The following is a 20,000-nucleotide window of genomic DNA, read 5'->3' as shown; positions in this document are numbered from 1 at the left end:
TTATGTCCAGGGCACTGGCGTACCGGAGGCCCACGCACCCCCCGCGGAGCTTAGGAGGCCCCACTAGATTTTGTTCCGGGAACAAGACGCATAGGGTGGGCCCCCTTCCCTTATATGTTGCAAGGCACCCCATCAAGTGTATCATTCTAATAATTATTTGCTCACCTGATCGGCTGATCATGCTCATTGGCAGGTGCAGCAGCGTTCAAAACAAAGCGGGAAGCATTGCTAATCTAAAGTTCAGTGGCCTACATAAGTTGCGTTGCCGGTAAAAACTAAAAAATGAAGCGCAAATACCCAAGGGGTGCTGGGCAAAACAAAATGAGAGCAAAAGCCGAACAGGAGAGGTCGAAGCTACCAAAAATAAGATCATTGTTCTAGTAGGCAGCAAAGGTAGACTCTAGTGCTACTGCAGATGCATCGGCAGTAGACCTAAGCTCAATTAAACAATAATCTGCAGTGCGCGAACAGTGAGAGGTTCTTAAGAAGACTTTTTACAAACCGACAAAAACCTCTTTGGTTTTCCACGATATCATATGATAAATTGCATAATGACAGCTGCTTGAGCCATATTTTGCCTTGTGCATTTACAGTCGTAGACTGTAGGCTATGCACTGGCTTGCGTTTTATTAGTCTACCTGCAGTTTCGTGTAGGCTGTGGGTGATGCGGAGAACCATTTTTTATCCAATTGTCAAGTCTTTAATCTTGATTTATTAGACTAGCCTCCCATTTCTAGGAACAAAGAGAAGTAGGCTACATTTTAATTGAATTGTGATAGCACCAATGCCTGACAATCAGCCTACCTCTCCACCCCGAGCTTCACTTTTTCCATTTTAATAGCCTGTTTTATCTCTAGTTCCTCTTGTATAGAAATAATGCACACAGAAGTTGAAAATGAAAATGCAATCCCAATTTGCATTTTCAAATTGCATAATAACAAAAAAAAATTTCAAAGCATTAAGTGGCCACGATGTCTATCCCATGTCACTCTGTGGGAGGGGCCCCATAGCCCGACCTGCGGGGGAGCCCTGAAAAATTGCGCAACGCCACTGGTCCAGGGTGGGACTTGCCTTCAGCGTAACAAAACGTTTGCCAAATCCAGTCGGAAGAACAGTGAAAACGTCTTTAAACTCTGCTAGTGCATACTCTTGTTTTGTTTAATTGTTGTTATTGAGTACATTTCTGCAGTAACTACAGTACTTATTGCTGTTTGTTCTTCTAATGTTAACCTTACCGACCGTTGCTTTGGGAAACTCTGTTAGCTTACTATTTTGCCAACCACCTGTATTTCACGTCATCAACTATGGGACCCAATCAGGCGCAGCGTCCCCATCGGGGGGCAGACCAGCATTGAGCACGCAGTCCCTGATTGGCCCGGTTGCATTGTAAACTCTGGAAATCGATGTTAATGGGAAAAACTCCAGACCGATCCACGGAGAGCAGAATGTGAGCTCAGGGTATCAGGATGGCGACCCCAGTCTAACTAAACTCTGCTTTGTAGAATTACTGTAATATAAACTAGACTGGACTCTACTCTGTAGAATTAATATTAACTACATGGACTTTATGCTCTAGTGTAGAAACTGCATAGGCCTAGGTTATGTGATCTGCTTTCAGTAACACTTCAGATCAAAGATACCCCATTCATACATCTAAATCTTGGACGTTCAACAAATATTTGACAAGCCACGAAACTCTAACCCCAACGCTAACCGAGTCGATATTGATAATGCCTGTCCGTCATTTGTAGGGGCGCTTCCACATAAAGTGTCATGTTGATCTTGATACTTCAGTACGACATGGGTCCTAATCCCATACAGGCGGGTCCAGGAACAGCTTGGGAGGAAACCGACTCCAGCCTGACTCCGGTTTCAACCCGCTCTGAGTATCTCTCACTTCAACATTTGCCTGTTCTCAGTTTCGCGCCACCACAAACGGCTCCGTCGACAAAAAAAGGGGAACGCAACCATGTGGCCAGTGTGGGTAATCGATGATTCTGGCATCGTACTCGTCTTGGCACTACGCTCGTTAATGAGCGGCGGACGGGACAGAGGCTGAGCGGGCGTTTGCATGTCAGATGCGGGGAGCTCGGCGCTGGCTCGGCGCTGGGAGCACCGGCGGACGCCAGAGAGACTGGCACGGTGCCAGAGGAGAGCGGAGAGGCTTTTAATAAGATATGAATCCAGATGCTGTAATTAGATCCTCGGCCATTTAAACAGAGGAAGAGGGGGTATTAGATGTTAGAAGACGATTCATATTAATCACATCGCTCCGGATATAAATACCCATGTAGATTTCAAGGCTAATTATCAGACTTGTCTGTCCGTCTCTTCTCATGGTGTCACACACAAACACACACACACACTCACTCACACACACAAACACACACATCTGGCGTCTCCCAAGCTTCTCCCCGGCCTCGCTATCGTTTCAATCTCAGACGCGCGGGATCAGGGATTACCAGATCCGGGATTAACCAGATCATTTGATAGCCCAGCATGCATCACGGTAACTCTGGCGGCGGCGGACGTGCGAGAGATGTCCTGGTCTCCTCCGGGGTGATCTCCAGCAATGTGCTCTCTCCCTGAGGTCTTGTTTGATGAATCCATGTTGAAATGTATTGACATTACGACATAGAAGATTAAGATTGTTTTGAAGTGTCCATGGATCCTGCCCTCCCCCTCACACACACACCGCCTATCAGGGGTGTTTCGGGAGAGGTCAGTTGGTGTAAGCAGGCGAAGAGATATAGATATTCAATATATTTGACTGGCCCTCTCGCTGGGTGTTAAGACTCCGAGCAAATGTTTAGGACGGTAATAAATGACCCGGCTTCCCTCCACCCTTCTCTCATCTCTGGGTTGAGGACTAGAGCCCCTAGGCCACACACACACATGCACACACACGCGCACACACACACACACACACACACATATACACAGACACACACAGACAGATACACAGCCTTGAGACTGAAGTCTAATTCTTCCTCTCTTCTCTCTCTCTCTGGGGAAATCTGTTCTACTGTATGTTCTCTGGGCAAAGCCCATAGGTAATATCTGTTAAGATCAGGGTAAGAGAGGAAGTAGAGATAGAGGAGGGAGAGGTAGAGGAGAGAGATAGAGGAGAGAGATAGAGGAGAGAGATAGAGGAGAGAGAGATAGCGGAGGGAGAGATAGAGGAGAGAGATAGAGGAGAGAGAGAAGAGAGAGATATAGAGGAGGGAGAGATAGAGGAGAGAGAGAGAGGAGAGATATAGGATGTAGAATTAGAGGAGGGAGAGATAGAGGAGAGAGATAGAGGAGGGAGAGATAGAGGAGAGAGATAGAGGAGAGAGAGAGGAGAGAGATATAGAGGAGGGAGAGAGAGATAGAGGAGAGATATAGAGGAGAGAGAGAGGAGAGAGATATAGAGGAGGGAGAGAGAGATAGAGGAGAGATATAGAGGAGGGAGAGATATAGGATGTAGAATTAGAGGAGGGAGAGATAGTGGAGAGAGAGATAGAGGAGGAAGAGATAGAGGAGAGAGAGATAGAGGAGAGATATAGAGGATGGAGATATAGAGGATGTAGAATTAGAGGAGGGAGAGATAGAGGAGAGGGAGATAGAGGAGGGAGAGATAGAGGAGAGAGATAGAGGAGAGAGATAGCGGAGGGAGAGATAGAGGAGAGAGAGATAGCGGAGGGAGAGATAGAGGAGAGAGATAGAGGAGAGAGAGAGGAGAGAGATATAGAGGAGGGAGATATAGAGGAGGGAGAGATAGAGGATGTAGAATTAGAGGAGGGAGGGATAGAGAGGGTAGAGATATATAGAGAGAGAGGAGGGAGAGATAGAGGGGGTAGAGATAGAGGAGGGAGAGATAAGAGGAGGGAGAGATAGAAGAGGGGGAGAGAGAGGGGGGTAGAGATAGAGGGAGAAATGGAGAGAGAGAGGAGGGAGAGATAAGAGGAGGGAGAGATAGAGGAGGGAGAGAATGAGGGGGTAGAGATAGAGTAGGTGTCATGGTTTACTTTTGTATTTCTTTTTTTTGGAGGCTCCTAGTGGACAGTTTATTGCATTGCATGTATTTGCGAATTTATACATTAATATAAATGTAACAGTATGATTTGAGCATTAATCATACTTTTATGTTTATTTCCAGTTTTACAAAACGTAAATGACAACTGTTTCTGAAGACAACAACTAAAGAGGTAAACTTTACTCCAGCATCTGAGGATTCATTGATGCATCATCTGTGTTCGCTATCTGTTGAAGTTGCGCCCAGTTTACACGCAAAGGGAACAGAATCGTAAAAAAGCAACCACGTGGCGGATGTATCAACACAAGGAGAGAGATCTTCAGCACAAGCACTTCACATCATCATCCTTGCTCACAGCAGGGATACAGCAATATACATGATGGAAGAAACAGCCATTACCAGCGAAGAACTTGAGCTGAGCCATGCTGAGACAAGGTCACTCTACCACATAGAGGTAGAGGACCTAGAAGGTCAAATAGTTCAGCAACCAGTAGGGCAGCTGTCGATGCACGTGTCAAAGTGGAAGAGGCTTGTGCACGTGCTGACTATGCAAAGATGGCAGCAGCAGAGGAAGAAGACAATGGCACAGATACTGTAACTCGTGCACACGGCAGTATGTAGAACATCAGTCACAGCTACCAGCGGCCTAATAGCCCACCTAGATCCGATAGTTCATGTACTGAGACCGTCCACACCACCCAGAAAGCATCTGACTGTTTTGTACAAGGGGCAGCACTCCTCCGCGGTTCAGCATGAAGACAGCTCTCCACCACTGCAACCTATTAGGCCAAAGACAATACCTAGCCAGCAATCACCAGCGCAGTCCACACCCAGCAGGTCCCAGCGCTCACCATACAAATTTATGGTAAGCAGTGACACAACCGATGTCAGTGATGCGGCTAGGTACCTTGCATGCAGAGACCTCGTAATCTCCAGTCTCACCAAGTTTGATGATTTCCCAGAAAATTACTGGGCTTGGAAGTCGTCCTTTAAGAACGCCATCGATGGACCACTACTCAGTGCTAATGAAGAGATGGACCTCGTGATTATGTGGTTAGGGAGTGAATCTGCAAAATGAATATGAAATGAATGAATGTGAAATGAATAAGAGCTGTACATGTAGGTCATCTATCTCAAGGCCTAAGCAAAGCTTGTGAACGCTTAGAAGAGTGCTTTGGGTCTCCAGAGTTCATTGAATAGTCTCTCTTCGACTAGCTGGAGGACTTCCCAAAGATCAGCAATAAAGATCCTGCGAAGCTGAGAGAGCTCAGTGACCTTATCCAAGAGTTGGAATCAGCATTGTTTGAAGGTTAGTTGCCTTGTTTGAGCTAGCTGGACACTGCGCATGGCATTTTTCTCATTGTGCACAAGTTGCCTTACAGCATCCAAGAGAAATTAATCTCGCAGGGTTCCAGATACAAAGCCGAGCACCAAGTAATGTTTGGCCCATTCACATTCTTCTGCGATTTCATCAGCAAAGAGGCACGAGCTCGCAATGACCCAAGCTTCAGGCTATCGATGAATAACAGCCCGGATGAAGTCAGAGTGCCATTCAAGAAACAATAAGAGCATGGTCTCAGCATATAAGACAGATGCCTCTCAAGAGAAAGATGTGCAAGATGGTTCAGGCCACACAGCAGCTGACATCAAAAAGCTATGCCCTCTCCATACGAAGCCGCTGCAGAAGATTCAGAAGCAAGCCCCTCGAAGAGCACAAGGCGCCTTCCTCAGAGACAACGGTGAATGCTTCAGATGTTGTTCCACAACTGCTCACCTAGCCAAGAACTGCACTGCGGCTATCAAGTGCAAGGAGTGTGAGAGTAACAGCCACACCACGGCTCTACATCCAGGACCTGCGCCTTTGGGTCATCATAGGAGCAGTCTGCCTAGAGGCAGCCCACAAACCTTCAGACATACAAAGCTACCGCACCATGGTGCTTGAGAAACAACGCCCTTCATACTTCAGCCCATGTCTGAACAGGATCCAGATGAAGAAGCAATATGTTCCAAAGCCAGCACACCAGGCTGTCCCAGTGCCAGGTGCCTGCAGTATCCAAGAAGGCAACTTAGAGAGCACCATATTTAACACGTCTGGGGATGACAACAAGATTTAACTCTCTATTGAAGACAGACTGTTCTTAAAGGTCATGGACAAGGAAATGGATGACTGCAACAGCTGTACATGGATGATTGCAACAGCTGGGTGTCACCACTGCCATTCAGAACACCACGTCAGGAACTCCCTCACAACCGAGACCAGGCTCTCACGCGACTTACCTCTCTACAGTGCCCACTGGAGAAAAGGCCTGATATGTAGAGTCACTTCACGTTCATGCAGAACATTTCTGACTGTGATCATGCTGAGCTGGCTCCTACATTGAAGAACGGACACAGTGTCCTGAGCAAATCCCAAATTGGCTTTCTACCTAATTATCGTACAAAAGACCATGTTTTCACCCTCAGCACCCTAATTGACAACCCAATCAACAAAAACAAAAACAAATTATTCTCCTGTTTTGTTGATTTCAAAAAAGCCTTTGATTCATTTTGGCATGAGAGTCTGCTGTACAAATTATTGGAAAGTGGTGTTGGAGGTAAAACCTATGACATAATCTACTCAACATGTGTGCTGTTAAGATTGGCAAAGAACACAGGCCTCATTCCCCAAAGGGGGGTTCAGTCAGGGATGCATTTTGAGTCCGACCCTCTTCAACTATACAGTATATCAACGAATGGGCAAAGCAATTGGAACAGTCTACAGCACCTGGAATCCCCCCGTAGACACAGCAGTCAAATGCCTACTGTTTGCAGACTAACTGGTACTGCTGTCACCAACCGAAGATGGGCTGCAACAGCACCTTAATCTTCTGCAAAAATTCTCCCAGACGTGGGCCTTGACAGTGAATCTAGAACCTAGAACATACACAAAACTATACCTACCTCTGCCTAAACATCAGTGCCACAGGAAACTTCAACAAGGCTGTGGACAACCTGAGAGACAAGGCGGGAAGGAACATCAAGCTGGACATCCCAATCCTAATCTGGCTAAAAACTCTACACTCTGTTATAGAACCCATTTCCCTTTACGGTTGCGAGGTCTGGCGTCCACTTACCAATCAAGATTTCAAGGTTTCACTCCAATCTATATTTTTCCTATACTGAATGAATGAAGCCCTTTTCAGGCCGATCCATCCATCCGAATGATTGAATAATAAAATATATACTTGTAACAATAACAATAGCCTATAATAGAGATACAGTATACTATACTAGAGAGAGAGGGAGATACCTTCTCAAAGTTATTGCATTTTAATGTGGTTGTTTCTGAATGTGGGGTAGCGAAACCATGTTGGTCCATCGCCAATGTTTATGTTGTTGAGGTTTGAAGCCAGGACTGAACCAGAAACACTGTTGTCACACTCTAGTCTTGATATCTGCTGTCACACTCTAGCCTTGATATCTGCTGTCACACTCTTAATTTGATATCTGCTGTCACGTTCTTACTTTGATATCTGCTGTCACCCTCTTACCCTGATATCCCGTCACCCTCTTACCCTAATATCTCTTGTCACCCTCTTACCCTGATAATTGTTGTTACCCTCTTACCTTGATATCTGCTGTCACCCTCGTACCTTGATATCTGTTCTCACCCTCTTACCCTGATATATAGTTGTCACCCTCTTACCCTGATATATAGTTGTCACCCTCTTACCCTGATATATAGTTGTCACCCTCTTACCCTGATATCTGCTGTCACCCTCTTACCCTGATATCTAGTTGTCGTCCCACTGTCATGTAACGCCCTCCCTCCCTCCCTCTCTGTCTTCCGCAGGCACTTCCTGTTCAAGCAGGGCTCCGGTTCGTCTGCGCTGCTGTCGGGGGCGGGGCAGGGTTACCCTCTGACCTCGGGGACGGTGTGCTCGCCGCCCCCCCGGCCACTCCCCCGCGGCAGCGTGAACAGGCCTCTGTTCAGCTTCAACAAGTCCCAGCGCTGCTGTAACTGGAAGTGCACGGCCGTCTCCGCCTTCCTGCTCACGCTGGCCCTCGCCCTGCTGCTCACATACGTCATCGGTAAGCTGGCTCAAGTTTGGGTTGTGCTTTAGGGTAGGGGTAGGGGTAGGGTTAGGGTCGGGTTAGGGTTAGGGTGGGGTAAGGATCAGGTTATGGTCAGGTAAGATTTGGTTTAGGTTGAGGTTCGGGGTGGGTTAGTGTAGGGTTAGGTTAGGTTAGGGTCGGGTTATGTTAGGGTTAATCTGAGTACCCAGAAGCTCTCACTGTGGCGAGAACTTTAGCAAAAAAATCTATGGTATTCGTGGACCATCGTGGCAAAGTGAGAAGACCCTTTGATTTTATGTGCGCAAGGATGACTTGCCTGTTCAGATAGTGGGCTGTGCGCGGAGGCTGATTTAGCCTCTGATTGGTCACTGACCGCAGCTTTCTGCTTTCATAACGAGTCCTGCATTTGTGCGAGCTGTTGACATATTTGGTACATTAACTGTTATTTAGGCTACTTGGACTTTCTTTCTCGTTACTAATTTCACAGAGTTGGCTAGCTACAGTTTTCTTCTTTCCTGGGCTGGATGAGTTTTTCATTTAGTCCTCAATATACGCCCACGATGAAACATGTCCAAATGCAGACAGATTTGAAAGCCCATGTTTTACCCCAGACTAGTTTCGGGTTAGTCAATAGAAAGCTGTTCTGGCTTTGGCTGAGGCCGAGGTTTTTGGAAGTTAGTGTCCGGGTTGTTGTTTACACACACACACAAACACACACACACACACACACACACACACACACACTCACACACCGCCCAGATAGTACATCACCCTGCAGCCCACCTCCTGCCCCGGCTCATCAGGCCAAGCCGCCTCTCAGCTGTGGGGCTGCTCAAGGTCACAGCCAAGCCAGCAGGGGGTGTCAATTAATCATACACACACACACACACACACACAAACACACACACACATCCATGCACACACACACACACACACACACATACCCATGCACACACACACACACACACCCACACAGATTAATCCCCAGCGTGAACCATGCTATTCCATTAATGTCCCTGCCCTGGTAATTAGTCTGTCTCTGAGTAGGGTGAGTGATGAGCCTGAAATGACATCACCTCTTAATTGGTGTCACGCTCCTCTCCTCTCCGCTCTGCTACTCTCCTCTCCCACCTCGCCTCCCCTCTCCTCTCCTCTCCTCTCCTCTCCTCTCCTCTCCTCTCCTCTCCTCTCCTCTCCTCTCCTCTCCTCTCCTCTCCTCTCCTCTCCTCTCCTCTCCCCTCTACCCTCATCTCCTCTCATCTCGCCTCCCCTCTCCCCTCCTCTCCTCTCCCCTCCTCTCCTCTCCTCTCCTCTCCCCTCCTCTCCTCTACCCTCATCTCCTCTCATCTCATCTCTCCTCTCCTCTCCTCTCCTCTCCTCTCCTCTCCTCTCCTCTCCTCTCCCCTCTACCCTCATCTCCTCTCATCTCGCCTCCCCTCTCCCCTCCTCTCCTCTCCCTTGCTCTCTTCTCCCCTCCTCTCCTCTCCTCTCCTCTCCCCTGCTCTCTTCTCCTCTCCTCTCCTCTCCTCTCCTCTCCTCTCCTCTCCTCTCCTCTCCTCTCCTCTCCTCTCCCCTCTACCCTCATCTCCTCTCATCTCGCCTCCCCTCTCCCCTCCTCTCCCCTCCCCTGCTCTCTTCTCCCCTCCTCTCCTCTCTCCCCTCCTCTCCTCTCATCTCATCTCTCTGCTCCTCTCCTCTCCTCTCCTCTCTCCTCCCTTCTCCTCTCCTCTCCCCTCTACCCTCATCTCCTCTCATCTCGCCTCCCCTCTCCCCTCCTCTCCCCTCCCCTGCTCTCTTCTCCCCTCCTCTCTCCCCTCATCTCATCTCATCTCTCTGCTCCTCTCCTCTCCTCTCTCCTCCCCTCTCCTCTTCTCTCCTGTCCTCTCCCCTCCTCTCCTCTCCCATCCTCTCCTCTCCTCTCCTCTCTCCCCTCCTCTCCCCTCCTCTCTTCTCCCCTCCTCTCCTCTCTCCCCTCCTCTCATCTCATCTCTCTGCTCCTCTCCTCTCCTCTCTCCTCCCCTCTCCTCTTCTCTCCTGTCCTCTCCCCTCCTCTCCTCTCATCTCTACTCCCCTCTCCTCTTCTCTCCTGTCCTCTCCCCTCCTCTCCTCTCATCTCTACTCCCCTCTCCTCCTCTACTCTCCTCTCCTCCACTCTTCAGTGACTGATGATGACGACTATTGTTTTAAATGAAATGATTTACAGAAGGATCTAGACCTGGACACTGATCATAGCGACTCATAGCCTTTAAGATCAAGGATTGGCTCAGATCAGACCTGGGACAGCCAATGAGTGGACATATTGGCTAACTAAAATGACTGTCATTAGCATCCCTGGAAAACAGCTTTTACTGATGTGCTTCCTTTCATGAATGCAGGTGCTTTCTACTGTCTGCTATAATTATGCAGGTTGGATTTGTTTGGGTACATTTCTTTTTTCTCTCTCCCGTCAGGAACAACAACAAAAAAGCCTAACGCGCTATAATTAGTGTTTATCTTCTCTCCTCTCCCCTCCTGAAATGGCGAGCTGTTATTGTTTACCTCACATTGTACTCTTTAAGGAGAGATTACGACGTTGTTTATGTGCTCCTCATTGTGAAGGAGACCAGCACAGCCGATGACCAGACGAGCACATTATGCACCAAATGAAGCCTTTTCAGTCATCCGTTCGACAACAAAGGAGGCTTCGGTTTTTGGACAGATGAAATCAGCCCACCCCCCTGGAGCGCCTGGGCTTTGAATAGCTTTGTTCATTTGGTGCCCAACCCCGCCTCCCCCCCCTCCTCCCCCATACCTCCACCCCTCCTTGCTCAGGCATGTCTGGCCTTGTTATCAGACGCCACGCCCAGGTGCGCCATGCAGGTCTCCCCACAGAGATGAGGGAGGGATGAAGCAGAGGGAGAGAGAGAGAGAGAGAGAGAGAGAGAGAGAGAGAGAGGAATGAAATCAGAGAAAGGCCAGAAAAATTCAGAAGGCAGAGAGTGCGATTGAGAGAAGGGTTGGGGGGAGCGGGGGGGGGGGGGGGGGGGGGAGAGAGACCCTAGTAATCGCTGCATATTAATAATTACCCTTACTTGTTGTTTGACCCTGGGCACCGCCTGCTGCCCATAACCTCTGTGAGATGGGGGGATGTTACAGCAGGAATGTCTGCTGGCTTTGACCTGGCTGGAATATAGTTTCTAATCTCCATCCTGTAATGTAGAGAGATGATGCAGGTTGGATGTCAGTTATGAAAGATCATGATCTCCATGGTAACAGCCTGAAGCCTCTGACGCAGGTGAAGCAAGCACCCCGCATTCACGTAATCACACACACACACGCACACAAACACACACACACACTGTGGCAATCTGCCCGCTGTCGCTAAAATCGCATCCACTCCCCTCGCATCATCTGCCGACCCCCCCCCCCCCCCCAAGTCCACCAATCAACCAGCTTGATAAACCCACGGTTTCCTGCCGTAGAGAGAGAGAGAGAAATGGGAGCGCGAGTTTTAAAGAATGTGGAAGTGGTATAGTCTGGCCCGGCGTTGTTTGTTTAATTCGCGGCCATCTTAAACCCTATTGTATGCAGTCGGATCGTACACAGTCGGATCGTTACCTGGTGGATTCGTCGGTCGTGCCTTGTGGATTAGGATACAATTCCGTGTAGGATTGATCCCACATTCAGATTATTTTGCCAGTGGATTACACTGGCGATTGCAACGCCTTGACTAGACCGGCTGACTTTCAACTTATTCGTGAGTGACGTTAGGATACGTACCCGTACGACTGCAGGGTTGAAGACTGGATATCGTTCAATGAACTGCACGTTGGGTTGATTGAATGGAGTGTAAACTGAACGATTACCCAGAGTGGGTAGTGTTGATGGAGCCTACAGTTCCTTGCTTTGCCTTGTTTTGTCTGTGACTAGGTAAAGAATGTATCATTGATTATTGTTTGTTTGCCCTGAGAACATTCTTCAATATATATATGAAACTGATCTTTGCTGTCAAGCTGTGTTTCCGGAGTGTGTATATTTATGTTCATGTTGAGAGGGTTCATGAGAAGTACATAATACCTGATCATGCATCCTTTGAAGGGTTTGACATTGACACCTCGCTGACTGACTTAAAAACAAAAAATCAAATCATGCTGCTATTCAACTGTCAGGCCCAATAGCACCTGACTGGCACCCCGGATCGTCAAACCGCTACAACACACACACACGCGCGCACACACACGCACGCACGCACACACAGACATACACACACACACACACACACACATACAAACTCTTAAAATGAGTCAAAAGCCGGAGCAGGGACAAACACCCAGTGGACAGTAGCATGTGGTGCTTCAGAAGTGTGAGCAAGACACCTAACCCCAAATTGCTCCCAATGAGCAGGTTAGCACCTTGCATGGCAGCTACCACCATTGGTGTGTGAATGTGTGTGTGAATGGGTGAATGAGAGGCCATTGTAAAGCGCTTTGAGTGCCGCTAAGGTGGAAAAGCGCTATATAAGTGCAGTCCATTTACCATTTACCATTTACCATACACCAGAGGCCCTGCAGAACATCCCAGATCAGAACATCCATCCCAGATCAGTGCAGGCGTCCCACATCACCCAATAACCCTCACAGCAGCAGGGCAACAGCTGCTCACTGCGCCCACTTTCAAATACCTTGGTAGCATTATGTCCGACACCTGCTCCATGGATGACGAGATACAGAACCGCCTCAAACAAGCATCAGCATCGCCTGGTCGTCTAAGAAGTGGTCTACCGAGCAGTATGCATCACCACATTACTGTATGGTTGTGAGGCATGGACTATCTATAACCTCCATCTCAGAAGCCTGGAGACCTTCCATGTCAGATGTCTCCAGAGGATCCTCGGCATCACATGGACGGACAGAGTGCCACACACAGAGGTCCTGGAGAGGGCAGGCAGCGGCAGTGTGGAGTCCATCTTTACCCAACATCAACTCAGGTGGTTGGGGCATGTCATCCGAATTCGCCACAGGCTCCCGCGCAGAATCCTCTATGGCCAGTTACGCCTAGGCCAACGCAGTGCTGGTGGGCAGAAGAAGCGGTCTAAAGACCAAATGAAGACCACGCTGAAGAGATGTCGGATCAACCCGTCTTCGTTGGAGGACCTTGCTTCCTGCCGTGATCTCTGCCGCTCCCACTCCTCACAAGGAGTGGAGTATAATGGAGGAACAGCGCACACAACACTGTGCAGCAAAGCACCTCCTTCACCCCCTAGCACCTCCTTCACATGCCCGGTCTGCAACCGAAGCTGTGGATCCAGGATCGGACTGTTCAAACACCAGCAGTCTCACAAATAAGAGAAGATGGTCATCATCGAATCGATAAACAACCATAAGCAAGCAAGTGTGTGTGTGTGTGTGTGTGTGTGTGTCTCCAAGGCTTACAGCCTCTCAGCATAGACTCCATGCCTCAGTGGTATGTGTATTGATTGGTCCAGTTCCTCTTAGCTTTGCTCTCTTGTTGAATCCGCTGGCTTTGGAGTGACTGAGGAACCTGTCCGGGGAATTTCCTCTAAGTGGTTTTGAGAGCCTCCTGTGAAATTGTGTGGATTTTTTATACCAGAGCATTTTAGACTCCACAACTGTGTTCAAATTCAGCAAACAGAGGCACCCTTTGTGGTGAACGTTTTCTTTGAATGGTTAAATTTGAATGGACAGTCCGTCTGTGATCAGATGGTTATCTGGATGATACATTGTGTACTCAAGTATAACCTAAATTAATGCTAGTTAGAAATAAAATGGTAGATCGAGAGCTTTGCCTTTTGGCTCAGCTCTCTTTTCGTCACAATCTGACGTCTGTCTTCGTCCCCACCCTCACCTATGGTCACGAAGAATGGGTCATGACCGAAAGAACGAGGGAAAGGGATGTCTGGGGCCCCCTGCTGGAACTGCTGCCTCCGCGACCCGACCCCGGATAAGCGGATGACGATGGATGGATGGATGGATGGAGAAATAAAATGGGTAAAAGGGCCTCTGGTATTCAATTCATTCATTCAATCAATCATACAATTCACATTTCCCTCAGTCCAGCGTCTATTTTTGTTCACCGCAAACTATCTTTTCAGCGCAAGCACCTTGAAAATGTTTAAGTCTATTGGCTAGGACCATTTACAGAGCACTAAATATGGGCTAAATACTTCATGAGACGTGACTATTAGTAGAGTAGATACATAGCTACATAGATGTTGCCATTGTGTGTTACTGTAGCTATCCCTTTAACCCTGTAAAACACAGACATAGTGAAACCTTCCAAAATAATTACAACCTTTCAGATGTTGTTGTAGGAGCCATTTGGGGCTGATAATAAAGTGTTTTTAAAAATATATGTTTTTGTAAGGGTTTAGAGAAATGTTGTAAAGTTGCAACGTTGGGTGGAGTGGGTAGCATTTTTTGTATTACAACACCCCTAAAATCAAGGGTTTGGGCTCATTTGCAGGGTTGATTGATTATTACTCAACACCAGAATAGTATATAACATGAATAATGTCAACATTAGTCATATTTTGTGGGAATAGTAATTTATTACAAAAAGTAGAATGAAAAACGATTAAAAAAAAATAAAAAATAAAGTAAAATAGGCTATTATCTTCCAAGTTTGAAAAACGAGATAGTATTTATTTTGAATAAAATAGGCTTATTACTATAGCCTAGCAGAACTATACTTTGAAGCCCCATGGGAGTGGCTTGCCTCTCATGTATTGCTTGATGCTGCTGAATCTCCCCTTGAAAGGAATCATCATCTCGTCCACAGAGTTGTGTTCTTCTGGAACCACCTGCAGGCATTTCTCTCTGAATGAATCAAGCCATGGTCTGAGTTTCCAGAGTTTGTCTTTCTTTTCAGTCACTGTCACTGTCAAGTTGTCGACAAAATGCAAGGATGTCATCAGGGACTGGAATCTGTTTCGTGGCATCACATCAGCAACAGGGGGGTACCTGGAATCCGTCTCCCAGTACCTTCGGCAGCCAGCCATCTGTAGTAGGCCCATCGTCATGTGCATGCCCAGCACTTTCTCAATTTCCTTGGTATTTGTGTTCACAGACGTTCCGTTTGTTTGAACGCTGGAGGGAACTTACATCTCCTGTGACAGGTGGGCCAGAAAAATCGATATTGGGGCTGGCAAAATCTTTTTTCTGCCAACGATATCTGTCACGGGGTGTGGCATGTTTGGTTGGTTGGGGCTCAATGTCCACATCGGCTGGGCAGTCAGTGCCGGTGGGTGGTTGGTTCTCTTTGTCCACTTCTCCACAAACTTCATCATCTGACTCTTCATCACTCCCATCTACTTCTATGTCCACATCACTCTCTCCATTTTGGACAGCATCAATCACATCCTGCACACCTTATATTCCTTGCTGGTGGAATTCTGAAATGAAAAAAACAGCAACAATGTAAACACTTTTAGAACAGATCGTGTTATCCTTGCTGCTGGGGTGGCTGGAAAGGACTGCCAGCCTGTGAACTACAGCACCCAATAGCTCCCCTGGTCATTGAGCCAGAGCTGATGAGCTGAATGACACTTAAGTAGCCCGTTTCCACATTTCACAAGTCACACAAGTCTGGCCAAGCCATTGTGCTTTGATCATCATCTTAATTCTGAATGCATGCAGCAGGCCCACTAACAGCCACACCCACATCCCTGAACATTCTCACCTATTCCAGAACAATCATGCTCCCAGAACACAGAGTATACAAGAGTAATACATTACAAAAATATGGCCTGAACAATATAAGGTTGTCTGCAATGTGTAGAAAATGAGTGTAATTTAAAATATATTGGTAGAAGATCCCTCTCAAAACAACTTAAAACTATTTAGACTACAATTATGTATTTTGACTACCACACTCGCCCAATGGTGTATAAGTACAACAAATATATAACAAGCTCTAAATAACATTTGGATTATGCATTTCACAATTCCTAGACTTGTACTTGTTGTAGACATTGTAACAATCACCCCAAAAAATATGTATGGCATTTTACTTACTTAAATATGTTAAATTCAGTCCAATGAAACTAAGTGATGTTGCAGCGCCAAGGATTTGGAGATTGTGAAACTTTATGATCTGTGGACAGGACTTGTATATAAATGTGCCATCCAATAGCATTGCAAGCATGAACAATAGGATTCAGGGACTATGTTAATGTGGTTAAAACTAAAAATGTGTTTTATTTATCCAATTACACATGTAATTTTACAATGCTGGGTGCTACAGGGTTAATCTCATAATAAGGCATAGCAAGCACTTAGCAGACAGGCTCCTATAGAATATAGTGTGTGTGTGTGTGTGTATGGGGGGGGGCGGGGTGATGACTTGATAGGGACAGCTGGTGACACATAGTGGGATGGAGCAGGACACAAGGACGGCAGGGTGTCTCCAGGAGCCATGGGAACCTTAGGAGGTACACGTTTTTTCAACATTCTATTTTCCTGTTCCACCATCAGGGCCTGATGATGTCACAACTCAACTCAATTTAAAAAGCACTTTAAAAACAACCACGGCTGCAACAAAGTGTTGTACATGAGTAATCATCAATCAAGGCCCTAATTATCATGGTAAACACGCATTGTGATGCTTAAGTGATGCATTGAACACCATTAGAACAGTCTTAAGAAAATACAGTCCAGTAGTTTAGTCCTTAAATAGGGCAAGATTATATTACTTTTTTTCTTCTCTTTTTACAGATTATGAAAGTGTAAATTGTAAGCTTTCAAATGATGTTCCACACCTTGGAATCTGTGTGAGGTCTTGTGAGGTATTGTGTTAGATGGTAACCCTGGTGACCAGATGAGAGGCAGGATGGGAGTTCTGCTCTCTCGAGCGGTTTATTACAGTACAAGGGAGAATCCAAAAGAGTGGTCAGGAACAGGCAGGGGTCAGGCGATGAGCTTCGGGGTCAGTGTCCCGTGTCCAGAATCGTATCCGTGTCCGAGCAGGAGGGTCAGGGGAGCCGTAGTATCAGTCCGTAGGAAGGGCTGGCAAGGCGGGTCCAGTAACCGGCGCTGGGAGCAGAGGAAAACAAAATAAGGAACCAACTTCGAAGTAAAGAGAAAAAACAAGAAAACCGCAACAGAGACAAAAATGCACACAGCCAAACAAATTACTTCCACCGTGAGGTAAACAGAGATCTGGCGAAGAATGACTGGAGAACCGGAGGTATGTATGGGGTTGGTAATTGGTGTCAGCTGGGGAGGGCCTGCCGAGCCTGCCGTCAGGGTGATTGCTGTCAGCTGCGACGGGCGAGTTCGAGTCGGGCAGGTACAGAGGAGGAAGGCTGCGCCGGCGACGGCGAGCGGGAACACCCAGTGGTACCAGCGGAGACCAGAGGGAACTCCGGAGATACGGAGCGCTGGAGAGGTGTCCGGGGGCGGGGCGCCGAGCCGTGTGTGATGCGTGGTGGGTGCACACAACCTGGAGCCGTAACAATCTGCAGCTTTTTGAAGAAGATACAGTAGGATTCTGTGAGTGTTAGCACACCTGAAATCACTAAGCAGAGAAAAAGAGCTTAACACATGCTGATCTGTTCACACTCAAACAGAGAGAGAGATAGATAGAGAGAGACAGAGACAGACAGAGAGATAGAGAGAGAGGGGAAAGAGAGAGAGAGGGAGAAAGATTGAGAGAGGGAGAGAGAGAGAGAGCGGGAGGGAGGGAGAGAGAGAGGTTGTAAGAGGAAAGAGACAGAGACGGATATAATGTGTTCACCTCTAAGGTTTTCGGTGAGAATGTGGGGTCATTGAATCCCTGTGGTTATGAGTAATGTATACCTACACACACACACACACACACACACACACACGTACACACACAGGCACTTCACAAAACCGGCACATCTCACAGAAATCCCCCATGCTCATTACCAGAGGAGCTCTGACTTAACACTTTCTCTCTCCTCCTTTCATTCCTTCCCATCTCTCTCACTCACACTGCTCTTCCCTCCATCTCTCTATGCCCTCATCCTCACCTCTCCTCCATCTCTCCCTCCATCCCTCCCTCCATCTCTCTCACCCACACTGCTCTTCCCTCCATCTCTCTATGCCCTCATCCTCACCTCTCCTCCATCTCTCCCTCCATCCCTCCCTCCATCTCTCTCACCCACACTGCTCTTCCCTCCATCTCTTTATGCCCTCATCCTCACCTCTCCTCCATCTCTCCCTCCATCCCTCCCTCCATCTCTCTCAACCACGCCTCTCCTACCTCTCTCGCTATGCCCTCACCCTCACCTCTCCTCCATCCCTCCATCCCTCCATCCCTTTATCTATGTACGCCCTCAACCACACCTCTCCTCCTTCCCTTCCTCCATCTCTCTACCCACAACTCCCCTCCATCCCTCCCTCTACCCACACCTCTCCTCCCTCCCTCCATCCCTCCCTCCATCTCTCTACCTACACCTCTCCTCCATCCCTGACTGAATCCATCACCTCTCATTCTTTCTTTCTTTCTTTCTTTCTTTCTTTCTTTCTTTCTTTCTTTCTTTCTTTCTTTCTTTCTTTCCGAAATAATCAATGCTAATAGTATTGATGCCATTCAGAGCACTCTCATCATTCCAGTGAAGAGCAGTGGTGTGTTTGTGGTTTTAATGTTACACTGTCAATCTCTTTTGTTTGTAGCTGTCTTATCAGGTACTAAGCTGTCAGTTGGGCTGTTATATATGATCTATGAGTTGACACACACGCCTGAGACAGAGGGAGGGAGAGAGAGAGAGGAATGGAGGGAGAGGGGGAGGGAGGGAGAGAGGAATGGAGGGAGAGAGAGAGTGAGAGGAGGAGGGAGGGAGAGAGAGACAGAGAGAGAGAGGGAGGGAGGGAGGGAGAGAGTACCCTCTAACGTTCAGCAGATAGAGAGAGTTGGGTTGGGAGAGGAGTGATGAGGGTCGGAGGAGAGCGGTCGGGAGCAGTTTTAAGGGTAAGAGAGGAGAGGAGAGGAGGAGAGAGCTTACGGACCAGAGAGGCAGATTGGAGAGAGTAGTACACAGATGAGATGGAGAGAGGCAGATTGGAGAGAGGAGTATACAGATGAGATGGAGAGAGAGGGAGGTTGGAGAGAGTAGTACACAGATGAGATGGAGAGAGGCAGATTGGAGAGAGGAGTATACAGATGAGATGGAGAGAGAGGGAGGTTGGAGAGAGGAGTACACAGATGAGATGGAGAGAGGGAGGTTGGAGAGAGGAGTACACAGATGAGATGGAGAGAGGGAGGTTGGAGAGAGGAGTACACAGATGTGATGGAGAGAGGGAGGTTGGAGAGAGGAGTACACAGATGTGATGGAGAGAGGGAGGTTGGAGAGAGGAGTACACAGCAGGAGATTCTTGAGGATAGATAAATGGCATAATTGAATACTGGGAACGATTATGTGCAATTACGTTCAACACCAACATGTCATGGCAGAAACCCACAGAACGAATACCAGTACTTCCTGATGAACGACTCAGCGCTGCTTCAAAACACCTTCGCAGCTGGTCTCACAGTTTAATTAGGCCCAACGTTCCTTAACACGTTCTCCGTACGGTTCTGATAACCATGTGTGATCTGCCTTTTCTCAGTTCTCTCATTACAGCTGAGGTTGAGAATGTGTGTGTGTGTGTGTGTGTGTGTGTGTGTGTGTGTGTGTGTGTGTGTGTGTGTGTGTGTGTGCACGTGTGTGTGTGTGAGAGACAGAGAGAGAGAGTAATGATGAAGCTCTCTTTCAGAGACTGGAGTGGCACCAGAACTCAAACGGCTATCGACAAGTCACTCAATATACTCTCCATGCATCTATACAATCAGCTTCACACACACACACACACACACACACACACACACACACACACACACACACACACACACACACACACACACACACACACACACACACACACACACACCAGTTCCCCTCCATAGAAATCCAATCATCTACCAT

The 20,000-nt window shown here is 47.6% G+C and overlaps 1 protein-coding gene across 1 annotated transcript in view; it reads left to right on the top strand.

The window, feature by feature from the left end:
* Positions 1-20,000, top strand: part of LOC311317549 (teneurin-1-like) — a gene marked incomplete at both ends in the record, with an annotated part of 222,418 nt that overhangs the window by 55,663 nt on the left and 146,755 nt on the right. The window contains 1 exon segment of the mRNA XM_084448623.1: positions 7,851-8,089. Within this exon segment, the coding sequence (XP_084304749.1) occupies positions 7,851-8,089 (239 nt within the window).

This window comes from Borostomias antarcticus (genome assembly GCF_949987555.1).
Source record: "Borostomias antarcticus genome assembly, chromosome: 14".
In the NCBI taxonomy this organism is placed as follows: Eukaryota; Metazoa; Chordata; class Actinopteri; order Stomiiformes; family Stomiidae; genus Borostomias; species Borostomias antarcticus.
This window is presented reverse-complemented; position numbering and strand designations above follow the sequence as displayed.